The 16,826-nt window shown below is 41.7% G+C and overlaps 1 protein-coding gene across 2 annotated transcripts in view; it reads right to left on the reverse strand.

The window, feature by feature from the left end:
• Positions 1 to 4,062: 4,062 nt before the first annotated feature.
• The window catches only part of LMNA (lamin A/C), a 144,473-nt gene continuing 131,709 nt past the window's right edge, over positions 4,063 to 16,826 (reverse strand). For both annotated transcript variants that reach the window (XM_085639248.1, XM_085639249.1), the window contains exons 11-12: positions 16,250 to 16,522; positions 4,063 to 9,222 (exon numbers count right to left, since the gene is read on the reverse strand). In XM_085639248.1, coding sequence (XP_085495374.1) covers positions 9,196 to 9,222; positions 16,250 to 16,522 — 300 coding nt within the window. In that variant the 3' untranslated portion in view covers positions 4,063 to 9,195. The remainder of the gene's footprint in view (positions 9,223 to 16,249; positions 16,523 to 16,826) is intronic.

Genomic DNA, 16,826 nt, shown 5'->3' on the forward strand with positions numbered 1-16,826 from the left:
CGGCTCCAGGAGCCGACCAAACAGTCAGTACCCACAACAGTGGGTAAGCCACTCCCCCCTGCCCTCGAGCACGACCGTCCATCCTCCCGCCCCCAACCAGGCACTTCTGCTTTCTCTCATTGCGAGAAGCAGAAACATAAAATGGTTGTTTTTACCATTTTATGTTTCTGCCTTCTCGCACTGCGAGAAAGCAGTGGGGCGATGCCCAAACGCCCCTATGGAGGGGCCGCCACTGGTAGGGCTTCCAAACTTTTAAATAGGACAGAACTGATACCGCACTGTAGAGCTGCCAAACATTTAATAGGACAGAATCTGTACTTCTCAGTAGGGCTGCCAAACGTTTAGTAGGACAGAATGTATACTTCTCAGTAGGCTGCAAAACATTTAATAGGACAGTCTCTATACTTTTCAGTAGGCCTGCCATACTATTAATAGGACAGTATCGATACTTCTCAGGAGGGATGCCAAACTTTTAATAGAACAGCACTGATACTTATCAGTAAAACTCGCAAACTTTAATAGAATAGTATTAGAACTTCTCAGTAGGGCTGCCAAATTTTAAGAGCAAAAAGGAATAATTGATGGACAGAATGCAGAACAATGTCATACATTCACCCTAGTACAGAGATCTGGGCCTAAATCCATCGTTTTTTTGCTCCCCATGCCATTCCAGTTTGAACCCATCCATATGCAAATCAGTCTTGAGCCTGCGCCCAATAGGAAAAGTCCAGCCCGAACTGCCAAGCCAGGTCCTCCCTGGACTGGAAACAAGCATTCTAGGACCGGTTTCGGGGTTTCACCCCTCATCAGCCATGGAGAGTGTGGGACCCACATCTGGGCATACCCGTCCCACTTGGGGTGACAAATGCAAAAAGAACAATTGAGGACCTGACTCTGCAGTTCGGGCTGGACTGTTCCCAAAAGGAACAGGGTCAAGACTGATTTGCATATGGCTGGGTCCAAACTTGGGTAGTCTGGTGAGCAAAAGAATGATGGATTTAACCCAGATCCTTGTGACTGGGGGTGAATGTTTGCATTGTCCAGCAGTCCATCCATCAATTGTTTCTTTTGCAAATTTTAATAGGGCAGTATTCATACTTCTCCGGAGGGCTGTCAAACTGTAGTAGGGCAGATTTGCTACCTCTCGGTAGGGTGCCAAGCATTTAATAGGCCAATATTGGCCATTCTGATCGGGCGGCTATCATTGTAATTGTGGGAGTACCAGCATTTCCTGGCAAAACTATCAAGGGAACAGTAGCAGAACTTCTCAGCAGTAGCACTTCCACCAGGAGAGCAATGCTTATACCCTCATCCATTGGGTTCCATACGCAGACCCAAAACTACATTGCTCCTTGCACATGCCTATGTTAGCATGTCTAGCGCTACCAATACCCTTCAATCAATCAGTGCATTTATAAAGCGCGCTACTTACCCATGAGGGTCTCAAGGTACTGAGGGGGGGGGGGTGCCGCTACTGTTCGAAAGCCAGGTCTTGAGGAGTTTTCTGAAGGCGAGTAGGTCTTGGGTCTGCCGTAGGTGGGTAGGGAGGGTGTTCCAGGTTTTGGCGGCGAGGTAGAAGGATCTGCCGCCGGAGGTTGTTCGTTGGATGCGGGGGACATCGGCGAGGGCGAGGCTGGCAGAGCGGAGCCGGCGGGTGGGGGTGTAGAAGCGGAGTCTGGTGTTCAGGTAGGCTGGTCCGGCATTTTGGAGTGCCTTGTGTGCGTGGGTGAGGAGTTTGAAGGTGATCCTCTTGTTGACGGGTAGCCAGTGTAGGTCTCTCAGGTGGGGCGTGATGTGGCTGCGGCGGGGTACATTGACGAATAATCGGGCTGAGGCGTTTTGGATGCGTTGTAGTCGTCGTAGGTGTTTGGCTGGGATTCCTGCGTAGTGACTTCCTTAGTGACTATAGCAGACTTTGACATGGAAAAAAAATTGCTATGCAGAACTGCTAAACCAAGGTGCTTTTTTCCGATGGAAATGTCCAAGTGACAAAAAAAGCTGACCAATTTTGTCTGACCAGCATTGCTTATATGCAATATGTATAAGGGTTCAATCACCCGTATTTTAGAGCTACTAAACCTGTGATGAGACATCTCAACAGGGATAACCTACTTTTATTGGTACATCCCAGAATTTCTTGAGAGGCCTTCGGTAGCTATAATAGTATCATACCAAAAGATGACCACAATCTCCATTGAGAGATCAATTTTTGGATGTGTACAGAATCTGTACTCCCAATTACATTTTTGGTGTTTGTTGTGCCTACACCTAGGACAATAAGTGATAGATGGTTCGGACACTTCAAGAAAGTTTCTATATCACGAATATCACTGAGCCGAGCGTGGACTAGGATTGTCCGCTCCCATGATGCAACCCTACTCACCCATCCCTGGAGATGTATATTCCTAAAAAGCACTATTTCAGGGACAAACATGTTTTTAACAGTCTTTGACCATACTATGCAGTACCCCAATCTGTGTTACTTTGCTACTATGGTGTATGTTCGAGCTGCTATGATCAATGTCAACATACTTTTAGCCTGTCCTATTAGTGCTAGCATCATGCAGGAGGCTGCAAAAGCTGTCTTGAGCCAGAATTCAAAAAGAACGTTCCCATAGATATGGATGGATGGAAGCCATTTTTAAAAAATCTGCTGACTCGATGTGCGTCAATATGAAGATTGTTTCATGAAATCCGAAATCTGAAAGATGAAATCCATGTTTGGAAAGCACTTTCGTTCTGTATCACACCTGATATGCTGAAATGGTCGGATTCTGCTAGTTTTCAGTCAACATTTCGCCCTTTAAAAAACTTTAAAGTGTTGAGAAGTCATTATGAGGCCGCTTGGGCCTACATGCAAAATTACCAGGGTGATCCATATGGCGGCTACATGCAGTGCAAACTGTGGAAAGTTACTTTATAGAAGGCAGGAGTGACAGTCAGGGGGCCGGACTGGCCATATCAGGCATTTCCGCTGGAGGCTGGAAGGGTAGGGGCCGGTTTTGTAGCGGGGGTGGGGCGGTTTTGCAGCTGTGCTCCAATATCAGTCCCCAGTAACAAAAGCAGCAGTTGCTTCCCACTTGCACCCCCCTTCCCCTGGCGACTGGTCCGACAAAATGACCAGGGCTGCTTTGAGTTCCCAGTCTAGCCCTGGTGACAGGTCACGTCTTTGGGGCTCATAAAGGAGCAACCCAGTTTCTGCGGTCAGAGAAAGTTTAATTTCAACATATTTTATTGATTTTTACACATAGTCATCAACGCTTTGTCGTTACAGTGTAGCAGCCCAAACTGGCTGTGTTTGTTGAGGATACAGTTACACAGTATGTATGTTTGACTGTCCCCCTTTCCACTGTCCCGCTAAGAGAATAAGAATGAGTGAAAAGGGAAAGGATAGAAAATAAGGGAGAGAAAATAAGACATGTTATACAAGAAGTTTACTAAGAATGAGTGAAAAGGGAAAGGATAGAAAATAAGGGAGAGAAAATAAGACATAGTATACAAGAAGTTTACGTCCTTTGTGTTTGCTTTCTGATCTTGTGGGGGTGTGGTTTAAGGCCATTTGGGCCCTTTTTCTAGGTCTGCTCACGGGGGCTCGTAGTTTAATTTAAGATCGCTTGCGTAGTCTTCGAGTATGTCTGAGACATGGCCTAAAATCATCAGTACCAAATATTACATCTGGAATTCACCGGTTCACTGAACGGATGATCTTGACTACCTCTTCCCCACCTTCTGGTTGTAGTCTAGGGATTATAGGGGAAGAACATTTCTTCATCTAGGATGCCTAAAATACGGAATAGTCATCAACAGACCTTGTCTGGTAAAAGAACTATTCCACCCATGATATATGGATGCCATGTCGTCATCTGCAGCGATAAAAAGCATTAGTTCAGACCTAGGGTCTTTGATGGCTCGGTTATCAGCAGGTGTTCCCATAGTGCCTAGAGACTGCTCGTTCCACACAACTCATGAGAAATGTTTCATCACTCACCCATACACCCGCCCGCTTATCACTGGTTTTACAACAGGGACGAAGACTTAAAGAACGACACAAGACAGGTTCTGTTTGGTTTAGTTCCAAATGTATTGGTTCAGTAAAACAACAATTACATCATAGTACTGTTTTCACATAGCTTAGCTGGTAATACACATCTATGGTACTGGCAGCAGAAAGCAACTAGCACAGCAGGAATGCACTTGAGGCTGAGAGAGATGCAAGACTAGGCCTGACCGAATCCTCCAGAAATCAAGGCACAGAACAAGGAAGGCAGTGGTTTGTGGTTTTATCTTTGGTGAGGTTCTCCTCTGCTCTGGAGTCATTTGTGTGGCATTGTGGCCCGTTTGCGAAATATTTGTGGAAAATTTCACACAAAGACATAATCACTGAAGCGCTCCAAACGCAAGTGCAATAGCAACTAAGAAGTGTACTGATATTAGCGTTAAACACTACGACGTCATAAACCATCCTAAACGTGCATGTGGGACATAAAGTTATCTACAAGCTGTGAACATCATCTGCGCTACTGACCAAAACACCTCTTAACATGCAGAAAAACATGGGCATTTGCACATCGACCCACGACCGGTCCCTAAGAAACCCAAAAAACAAAGCCGTTTACCATTACTAAACAATACGCGTTCCTTCAACTCTTCTACTTCCAGATCTAAGACCATATCATCCAAAGGCCTTCAACCCTCCCCAACCGTTCCTTTCTGAAATAAGACCGACATTCTACAAGCCACTCCCTACTCGATAACTATTTTCTCCGCATTTACTTAGAGGAGGGAATATACTGTAGATTCCTCTGAAGCTAAATGAGTACTGCTGCTGCTATTAAATGGTACAATTTGAATAGCAGGTATCTAACTAGGATAGCATACTCAACTTTTTTGTGTCCTGATCGCCGCAAACGCGTATGTAATATTTCAATATGGAGACTTAAAAAATGTAAACAGATCCATCAATATTATGTCTGTGTTTTACCTTTATGCAAACAATAAGACTGTCTGATTATTACTTTAAAAATAATTTTAACCAGTTAAATATTATAATGATCATCGAAAAATGTATCTTCTAATGCAAGAAGACGAAGCCGAAGTACCAATATCACATTGGCTGTATTGGGTTGTATTCATTGCCACGAAGTGCTGCAGTTCACAATCCCATCATAAGTGACATTACTCAGGGTCTACAAAATGTAGTTCAGAATACATGCATCAAAAGCAAACTGCATGAATCTTTTCAAGTGTGCAAATTAGTATTTGCCATCACGTCTGAATTATAAATATTTAATACCAGAATCATCTTGCGCTGGAGAAGAGTTTTTCAAAAACAGGTGGCAGAGTAATTGATTTTAATGTTTGTAAAGTGATATATATGTTTAATGACTTAGTGGAAGGAGTATACTGATGTCAACGTTTGATATTCAGATTTTTAAATTGTAGTTCAAATGTTGATGAGTGTGATAGAATGATATTTAAAAAGCATGCTTATAAATGTCATATCCGGAGATAAACTTAGGCAAAATTAAATCTTAGGCCTTGATTACAGGAGCCCAAGAAGGGTACTAACTGATAATGAGGGGATCGGTATTTATTTGGGGTAATACATTTCTTCAATTAAGAGTTTAGCTTTGCACAATGGGGCAAAACATGTGTACTTTGGTGCTTTCCGTATCAACATCTGCTTGTACCAGTATTCACTGGGTATTGTCTCCAGATAAGCATCGGTTAGGTTTGACTGGTCGATTATCCACCTGAGAAAAAAATCAGAGCGCAGACTTTATCACATCGGGTAATTATCTGAGTGGTAAATGCTGCTCATTGTGTATTTGCAACAGTCCCGCAAACAGGTGTTTTAGCAGAGGTCACAAAATTACAAGGGATTCTTAATGAACAAGTTGGTATTTTTCCTGGTTTTTAAACAAAAGATTTGCCATATCTTATTTTAAATTAAATGCACAAACAGGCTTTTTTTTTTAATCATTGGAACTCCTCACATGAGTTTCAAAACTAATTGTTTCACTAATAAAGGTACTTTGGCACATAAAGATTTTTCTTTGGACCCATCTAAGATGGGGGCACGCGGTGATGGGAAGTTGGCCTTAAAGAGGTAGGAATGCCCTATAAATTTGTGAACACCCACTAACTCACACGCTTGTATGTATTCATAAACTAGCATTCAACCACTTCCCAACCTAGAAAAGGGAGAGATTTACTCCTATGAGAATAAATATATATCTCCTTCATCGACCAGAAGGAGAAGAAAAAAACCCAAATTGGGAAGGGTTTCTCCAGAGAGAAAATATTCTCACTTTCGATGAAAGACAAGGACAAATGTTATCAACTAGAGTTATACTTACATGTTTTTGTACATGCAAAAATATACACCTGTGTATTCTAGCATGCCAAAATGGAACTTAATAAAGTTTTATAAGCGTACACCAGGAAATCTGCAACTGTGCAGGTTTCTAGGCGCTAGCTGGAAATCTTTTATTAAATTAAAACAAAATCCTAATCATGCACTAGTTTGAGATTGGAAATTGCATTCACTTATTTCCAAAGCCCTTTGTATCAGCAAAGGCCATCCAAATTCAGCACTGGACAACTGAGAAAGTTGATAGATGAACCCTTTAGCATAAAGAGTGCTCACACTGATTATTTACACATAGACTTTATTTGGGAAATACATCTACAGACTATACTACTTGTTAAACTCATAGTAAGAATAATGCGGGTGCAAATGTATGGCAGAGGCTTTGGACTCTACCAATACTACACCGTTGTAGTGGATATGATCTCAGTAAACGTTAGCGCAAGTGATAGATCGGGAGCAGCAAGAGGACTTTCGGCACATGAGGCAAAATCAAAAATCGAGAGCTAGGGCGCTTCCATACAAGATAAAACAATTTTCGAATTCAATGCAATAGTGACATAGCTCCGATTGCTTGTGGGTGACTATACAGATTTTATTTGGATAAGTGCACCATGAGTTTCCTAGCAACATCAGTCGTAAGATCAGACAGAGTCCGGGAGGCACAGTAGTCTACAGATTAGGAGTGCAAAATGATATGGGGAGAGTGGTTAAGTCATTCAGAGCAGGATTATTCAGTACAATTACAGCAAAACAACCCAAATCATCAATGTCAAGGACAAGGCAACTCATGGCCTACACAGCAACCTGCCACAAAGCATTGAAAGAATCTACAGCAAACAATTACCCAAATCTACAGCAAGCCACTTAGAATAAGACAGCTTGAAGCATATGCAGCAATATATCTAAAGATGTCAAAGGAAAGATTCTACAGAAATACAACTCAATGAACTGACAATAAGGCACTTAGTGGAGTTCAACTCAAACAATATACAACACAGGAGCAACAAAAGCAAAATAATAAAGAATCTAAAGTATTGCAACTGGCAAAATCTACAACAAGGCACTTAGAAGCAAGACAACTGTAGGCTTATAAAACATGCACTGTAACTGTAAGTATCACAGGCAAAACAACAATGAATCAAAACAAGGCACTGGGAGCAAAACAACTCAATGTGTAGTGAGCAATAACTCTCAAGGTATTTACATGAAGGCTCTGGGAGCAGGCAACCTATGACCCTGAGGGAACAATAACTTTAACTCTTGAGAAAAAAGACTTCAGATGGCCTAGAGAATGAGATATCTGGGTGATTTTTTTAGAATGAAAGCTCAAGGCTTGAGTGCAATTAACCTGAGGTCTTTTGTGAAGGGCCGCTGTAAGGTTTGGGAGAAAACGTGTTGTGGGCATAACTTGGAAAGCACAATAACTGAAGGCCTATACCGCTTGAGAACTGAAGGCCCTATATTGACAATTTAGAGTCCAGAATTCAAGGAAATGGATGGAAGGCACTTAAAGCAAAGAAGCTCAAGGCGCTTAAATCTGCACAGCTTAAGGCATAAAGAATGCAGAAACTCCTTGCTGTGAGAGGACAATGGATCAAGGCACTGACAAACAATTTAAGAGCAATGTAAATTAAGGTCAAAGTATAATGACTCAAGGCCATTTTGTTTAAGACAGTTTACATCTTGACACATAACAAGCTGAGGTCTTGGAAGTTGGGGAAATTGAGGTATTAGGAGTTAGGCCATGTAATCAAGATGACGTATATGGAAAACCAAGACAGCTCAAGAAAGGATAACCAGAGGATTTTAGGACAAAATATTGCAAAGTTCACTTGTTCGCAAAAGTAAAAACTAATGAGAAAATGAGGAATTATGCCCCATTATTTACCTGAGCAAACTGAGGTGGTCTTTTACGTTGAAAGTATTCTTGGGTGATCCACTAGTGGTAGGATCTTTCATTGGCTTTCATACAGTTATAGTTAATCAGAATCTCCACCTATTTGCACACTTCCTGTCCCAAATGTTATTTGTTTTGCTTTAGACATCTCTTTTACACACTATGGTAGTATCTTGTGAGCCCATCCATTCCCTTAATGCCTATAAGGTACATAATGTGTGTATGTATAAAGCCAAATTCATCACAAGAGGTTTCTTGCTTCGAAGTAACACATTTTTGTTATTACTTAACAGTCATCATTGGTTTTACTTTGGTGAGATGAATTGTGAAATGACCCACTGGGAACCGAACCTTAGACCATAGGCCTAAACACAACTCCCAGCTATGGGTGCATTAGTCCTCTAAGCCACCAGACCCTACAGGAACTAGCAACAAATATAGCGGTCCAGCTTCCTTCACCAAATGCAACATGAGCAACCACAGTACGTAAAGGTTTTTCAAAAACAAACACACATATATATATATGTATATATGTATAATGAACAGGGCAAGACTATTTTGCTGCTACAGGTGAGCATCTGTACCAAAATGAAGAAAACCTCAGCCTTGTGCCTTCCGCCCTCAAAGTCCTCGCAGCATTCCCATACATATTAAGCAACTACAGCCTTGTCCTGATACTATCCTTGCTTTGGTTCAGCATTGTTTTAGTTGATGAAGAGAATAAAGAAAGAATGTATGTCTTACACAGTTAGAAGTATCATATAAAATAAAAAAAAAAGTAGCAATGCCTTAATGTTGGCATTCCACTGGCTTTTCGTATAAAATTCCCATTATAGAAAATACATTTCTTTAAAAGAACAAAAAAGCATCTTTGCTGTGGGATGGACTTTGGTACATCAGGTGCGTCAGCCAGAATCCTGCTGGTTTACATGATGCTGCAATTCTGTGGAACCTGGAGACATAAAAAAGTAAGACGGATTAAATACAATTATATTTTTTTTAAAAGAATAAAAAAATAGGAGAAATTAATGAAAGAGCGGGAATTCTAAAGACTGGCAGAACAGTGTTAGTTTGTGTGGCCAACAGTAGTTGGCAAAAATTACTTTTAAGATTTTTTTAACTCAAGGAGAAAATGAATTTCAAGAAGTCATCTTTCAGCATTCCCACAGTTTAGTTTTTAAATACATTTTCATTCATTTGGTTGAAGAGCAGAGCAAAACAATAATTATACAAATGCTAGAATACAACAAATCCAATTATTCTTTTTAATCAAAAATATGTATTACGCACCTTACCATATCCCCCAATAGTACAGAGTAACAGATAATTGTAACTTGGATATATTTTTAAACATGGTTTTCTAACCATCTAGGCTACAAATTTATCCTAATATGAAAAAGTAATTTTGTTTTTAAAGAAAATGCCATTTCTAGTGTGAACTATAAGGATCTTAGAATACTTAGAAAACCTAAATGTTTAATCAAAACAGCTACAACTGCAAAATATGTGGAGGAAATTAGATTTTAGCACCACGGCATGGAATATGTTTTTTTTTTAGAAATAGCTCCACTTTATTATCTAGGAAACAGAAAGTGGTAAAGCTGATAATACAGTTAATCTGCTAATGACTATGGTGATTATAGGATGTACACATTATGAAAACAAAAGCCACTGCAGACATACTACATGTCTACTCTCAGTTCAGAAATCCTGTTGCAGAGGACAAGACATCTTCTTAGTAATACCATAGTGTAGTACTCTGAATGTTATTCCACAATTGGAATGATATACCTGCATTAACATTAGTTAGTCCCCATTTGAATTCTTATATGTGTACTAATAAAAGCAATTGCAATTGACACAAAATAGTTATGATGTGTTTTAACAATATTTTCTTGGCTTAGATTAAAACTAGACCTTAGTTAGGTCTCAACTCAATTTTTTCAAATATGTCTGCCGTGCCATGATGTTCATTGTGTTTTTAGTTCTTGCTTGACACTACAACCAGCTAGATGTGCACTGTTTAATTTGTATAACATATTGTTCTTGCAGAACTAGATGTCTTTTTGCTACTTTCCAAGGCTCCTTCTGCTAGCATTCTGTATTGCATCCATTCACGATTGTTATATGTTGTTTATGTAAGTAGTTTGTTCTGACACCTCCAGATAAAATTAGGTAATCTGGGCAAATAAACATTCATATAGTGGAATAGTGCTAAGATGGTAGGGTTATATGATGCTTTAGAATATTGCAGTATAACTTGTTGAACTATTTATACTTTTGCTCGCACCATGCTGACTTAGCAGTTTCCATCATTTCCTATTCTGACATTAGCTATCAAAACCTCAGGATTTGGGGATGAGCAAGAGAGACTCTTTGAGACTTTGAGGTTTATTAGAGATGCTGTCCGATTCTCTATTGATTTGTTGCACATCTGAGACCTAGTTTTTTTTCCAGATTTTGCTTAATACTGCCTTTTTTCTGAATTTATGTCATTAATTGCTATGGATCTTTATTGATTTAATGAGTTTACTGCCGCAGGAGCATTTTCCTATTTCTTGTATTGCATTTTAAATTTAATAAATCTTTTTTCCAAATTTCAAATCTTAACTCCCTTTTTAAATAACTCCCTACTTACTGTTTATATTCTAAATGCTGCTTTGAATCCTCCAATTTAATGCGCATTCAGTTTTCTGACTGTGAATGGACTGAAGGCTGATGTTGCCTTGGTTGGTTTTAAACTAGTGACTTGTGGGTGTCTTCTGACATCAGCATACAGTATTTGTGTCACTGAAACATTTTGATAGTAGAACATTCCTGCCACCATGTTTTTTTAGGTGCTTTCCTTTCAGGTGCGACACCCTCCTTTGTATGTGTGGCTCTTGCAGGATCGAAGTTGACCTAACAATCACCAATATTTTTTGATTCATCCATTTAATTGTCTCCCACTGGAAAGATGGGCCACCACCACTGACAAGTGCATTCTGTCCATTCTCTTATATTCCACTTAAAAGAAGTAGGTTGGGTGATGTCGGTGACCCATAAGGCAGTCACACCATGGGGGCTTTCATATCTCAGGCCCACTGATCCCCCTCATTAAATCCTTCGGGATCGAAGTGGTCAATTATGCGGACGATATTCAACTGCTCTTCTCCTTTGAAGGTGATGACGCGGTCCCCATGAGTTCTTTTCAAGAATGCATGGGGCAGGTGGCAGATTGGCTGAAAGCGAACTCCCTACAGCTGAATGCTGAGAAAACGGAGTTGCTGTTCTGTCATGCTGCTAGAATATCCAACCCTCTCCAGGGCGAGTTCAGGCTCCGTCCAGGGGATCCCCCCATAGTAGCAGCTCCGTCCAGGGGATCCCCCCATAGTAGCAGCTAAAAAAGTTCGCAATCTGGGGGTTATGATGGATGAGAACCTCCAGATGCAAACCCAGGCCAACAAACCAATTAGCACCTGCGTTTCCCTGCTAAGAGCCCTCCGTCAAATTCTTCCACTCCTACCCAGTGAGGCAAGGCCTTTGGTGGTCCAGAGTGTAATTCTAAGCAGATTGGATTATTGTAACTCCTTGTATTTGGGTGCTCCCCAATATATTGTACAGGGGCTGCAACGAATCCAATCTTCGGCAGCCAAACTGGCACTGAACCGACAACGTGATTCCTCGGCGCAGCAGGCATTAAAGGATTTACATTGGCTGCCCGTAAAAGACAGAATCAGCTTTAAATCCCTGGTTCTGGTCCATAAAGCTTTACACAATACAGGGCCGTTACCCTTGCAAGAGCGTTTCTCTTGGTATGAACCTAAAAGACTTCTTCGTTCATCCAATCAAGGACTAGTCTCCGTCGCCAAAACTAAACTAGCGAGAATGGGTGGCAGGGCCTTCAGCACGGCAGCCGCATGCCTTTGGAATAAGATCCCTCGTGAATTGAGACTGGCCGGATCCTTGTTGGGCTTCAGAAAGGGCCTCAAGACCTGGCTTTTCGCCAAGAACAGATAGCACCTTTTTTTCTGTCTAGCTGACTGAACACGTATTATGTTTTTATCATCTTGTCTCCAAGCGCCAGGATACCCGTTGGGTGACAGCCGCGCTATATAAAAGCAATATACAATACAATACAATACAAGCTCCAGTGAAGTGTGTGCTTGAGTTCCGTGTAACTTAGTAGGCATGCAAAGCAGCATTGATTGACATGGGCTGGTGCTTGACTTTTTAGCCTGCCTACATAGCAAGAAGCCATTCGGAACCCCATATATGTTTACAGTGACAATTTTAGAAACCTTGGAGCCCTGGTTGTACAGCTATTCTCTAGTCTTTACCATATACATTCCTCTTTTTTATACTGTGAGTACTTTCCCTTGTTACGAGCTACCATTCGAGGAGTATAGATCACTCATGCTATTATGTAATTGATACATATGTCTAAAGCCAATGGACCAGTGCTGGGCACAGCAAATACTAGGACAAAGTGAAGATTCACTCATGTCATCAATGACGTCACCATGCTCATTCTGTTTCAAGATGTCAAGATTGTGCTCAAGCTCACCCCTGGAGATAGGGCATGCGAACCCCAGGTTTTCAGTTCCCAAGGAGAAAGACAGATTTCTTCGACTGACAGGCCGCTTACCCAACAGCGGGAGGATTGACACTTTGGGACCATGGGATGGTGACAGCTAGTAAGAGACACAAGAGAAGCTGCCTTACAAGAGGGACGATGTGATCAAGTGCTGGGACAGCTAAACACAAATCCTAGATGCAAATCCCAGCTTAGACATTTGACCACCAACCTAGAAAACATCACAGTATTTTCCTGAAACTTAAATTGGAAATATTTGTAACGCAAAGAAGTAAAAGACAATTGCACAGTATGTTGTTGAGTATGTGATGGGCTGGTGCCCCCATACATCGTGATACCTGTAACTTGGTTTCAACCAGACATACATACTGCTGTATGTACAAAGTCTAATGTTTGTGAGATAGCCCTGTTAAATAAACATGCTTTCTGCAAGTACTCTACAGCTCCTAGGAGCAAGGCCGACACTATATCAAAACTTTGGGGTGTTTTAGGTCACGTGGGGGGTTCCAGACAACATTTTGTCAGTCCTATTTAGACTTCATGCAAATACCTATGCGTGTGTTAGATTTGGTAATAGGGGCAAGCTTTAGGACTATTCTTGCACACACTTGACATGAAGTCAAGGGAGGTGTCTTTGTATTCTACAGTTTGCACTTTTGCACCTACGCACTTTGGTTTATGTATTGTGCCAGTGCATTGTTATATGCTGTCTTTATTGTTGAGATTTGTATTGTGTTTTATTTGATTATGAGGATATGAATTGCATTTGTTTTATTTGTATGCTTTTTGGATTGTGTATCCGAAATAAACAGATTGACTGACTATATCAATTATCTAGAAATATGAGAGATCTCCAAACATTTTTGGAGGCCACGACACATCAGTCCTACAGGGTGTCCAGCCCTGGCACGTTTTCAGTGCAGAGATGGTGTGTAAGCCCACTTCTCGATATTTTGTTTCCTGTAAATACTTCATGCAACTAACATATAAGTTGCATGCAGTAATGGGTTTTCGCCATGCATTGCATGCTTTCAGTTGTCCCTACGGTACCTTTTCATCAGTGTGCTAACAAACTTGTTGTTTCTAATTTGCTACTGTAGCCTACCAGTGACTAAAAAATGTTTAAAAACCAGAAGAACCATTAACATTCATGCAGATGAACCACGGCTGGTTTTGTGATGGCCGGTATCTATTTAAGCCTGAGAAAAGGGATAAATCCCTGGTTCTTCTTGAGTCTTTAACTTGAGAGGCTAGTCAAAAAAGCACATTCCTAAATCCAAGTCCTTTATAATGCCATAAACCAGTGATCCACTAATCGCTTCCTTCATGCACAGTGGTCTGGAGTTCTTTTGGACTGGAGGCCCAGAGCTCATGCATGACAGAGACAGAAAGCTTGACCATGAAGCCAGAGGCCATCTCCATAATAACAAGGATCACAGTGAAATTTGTCCAATTCTTTATGTAGCAAAGCACTGTATTTGAGGTTTTTATCTATCTATCAGAATTAACTATTAGCTGTTAGCAGGAGGATACTGGAAGGGGGATAACAGTGTCCGATGATAAACGTAGACTGTGCCAGCAATTTGAGTCGATTCATATATGTTTATTTAGTAATGTTCTGGCTTGTGACAAGAAGTGACTAGTAGCTCAGACGGCATTACAAGATACGACTAAACCCGTTCCTGCACAAATGGAAGTCTCTGGCATTTGGGTAGATCAAGCAAGGTTTTTTAGTTGATCTTTGTGCAGTTTGAATTTCACACAGTGGGAGCCAGTCCCGTTTTGAGTTAGTGGTCAGTCTCAGTGACTGAGTGGTTGGGTCCATGGGCCTTGAAAGAGGCTTATCATCTGGGTTTTCCCGGGTCCTGTAAGGTTTGGTTGATTTTCTTTGTCATGGACATGGTCTCCCAGTGCTGAGCCTCCCACACTTAAATCGGCCTGCCTGATGAGGACTTTTCAGTTTTGTGACCGTGAATAGCATTCTACGGGTTATATTTACAAGCCCCGATCGCCACAGGAGCGTCACTTTCAGTGACGCTATGATGGCGATAGGGGCCTTGCCTTATTTACAAGGCAGGGTTAAGCCACTTAAAGCTGCCTCGTAAATAAGGCACCCTTTCACGCTGTATTTAGCAACACTTCAATACCCATTGATTTTGACGCTGCCTCCTATTTACAAGGGATGTATAAATAGAAGTCAGCACCAAAATTAAGACCAGGGAAAACCTGTTCTTAAACAGGCGAAATGAGGAGAAATGCTGTATTTGTCCTCGTTTGCTGTTTTCATGTGTTGTGTCTTGTGCAGCATACATAGAAACAGCAAATTGCCTATGACTGTTAATGTGCAAAAAGGTACCTCCTCCATGAGAGGCACAACACTCTTATGAAGGCCCAGCCCTCCAACTACAACAGAATACGTTGAGGTAATGGTTAATGTAATCAACATCTAGAAGCACGTGGTATTGAAAATGGAGGCTAAAACCAAATAATCCCGCCCTTTTCTAAATTAATTTCCCTTCAATCACAAATATTTGACCTTGTTCTATCAGAAGTCAAAAGATTCATTTTCGCCCAAGATGTTCGTGATGCTGACTCTTAGGTGGTCCTCCCTGTCAGCAAACAGCAAACTGCTGGTTCCTCAGTTCCACTGATAGGAGAGAGTTCTCGGCCCGGCAAGATTTCATATCTGGTGATCTTTGATTTCCACCTCCACCGAGATCTATATCCCTCGCCCCAACACATCAAGTGCTCTGATGCTTCAGTGATACTGTGCACCATCTTCGAAAGTATCTGCCATCAGTTGACAACGACAACAAGGAGATTTGGAAAGATCTTTGATTCGTTAGTTTTCGTTTGTCTGATATCACTTTAAGCCTGATACTGTGGTCACAAGGATGCATTATGTATACAGTGCATTTAAAAAAAGAAAAATTGAGTCCTGCCAAAAATATTGCATTGCCCACTAAGCTTTCATGGCTTGTGTCCAGAGCTGGGGCACAGAATGGGTTGGCTCGTGAGACTAGCTCTCGCCTGCTGTATAGGCTTTTCTGAGGTGATGACCAGCAGCAAAGTGCTGGGGTTTCACTACAGGCCCATCTGACTCCTCACCCTCTTAGGTAATCTCTCTACACTGCGATTCCCCCACAGTTGCTGTTGGTTTTATTGAGCTAAAATCACTGCACACATCCATGTAAAAAGGCACATAAGACAGCAAGCTGAAAGCAAAAACTGGATGTTTATCACATGAACATTTGCATGTTAGCCATACTTTTTCTGCATTCCAAAGCATAGGAGTGTCCAGACAAGGAGTCCCGACAAAACCTTTGAATCACCCCCTGCAGCCCTCTCCTCAACCCACATGACTTCTCACAAGTCTTGTGCAGGAAACCTTTTGGGAACTCACCTGAGCACGTTGCTTGGTGTCGCCAAGGACGTAGGACCTGGTCACCAAGCTCTCCCCCAGGGAAGTGCCACCAGTGGTGCCCCCCATACTGCGGTAGGTGCGGGTCACAGTCACACTGGAGGCCGTGGATCCAGAGGAGACGGATCCGGTGGCGCCGGTCTGGGTGACACCAGCAGCTTTCTCGGCCGGCTGTCCGCAAGAGCCGCAGACGATGGTGCGAGAACGAAGGTTGTATTCCCCTGGGTCGCCAGAGTTATTAGTGCAGTGAGCTCCCTACAGAGTCAGAGAGGGAGAAGATGCTGTGAGGAGATGCCAGGATCCACAATGAAGAAACAGTAGAGGCAGCAAAAAGACAGTACAGAAAAGAAACTCATTTGAAAGCATCATAGTGAAGAAAGTGCAGAAAAGTGTCTACGGACTGTAGAAAACTGCACAACAAACATTCTGGCTTTGTTGACAGGGTTCAAGCCAGAATCGAGGCACTTGGAGCAGCCATGTTCAAAGTGAGAATGTAGTGACAATAAGGCATTAATCAGAGCTTTTGTTTGGAATCAAAGTTGAAAAGCAAATGGATCAC

The sequence above is a fragment of the Triturus cristatus genome, chromosome 12, assembly GCF_964204655.1.
Source record: "Triturus cristatus chromosome 12, aTriCri1.1, whole genome shotgun sequence".
Taxonomy (NCBI): Eukaryota; Metazoa; Chordata; class Amphibia; order Caudata; family Salamandridae; genus Triturus; species Triturus cristatus.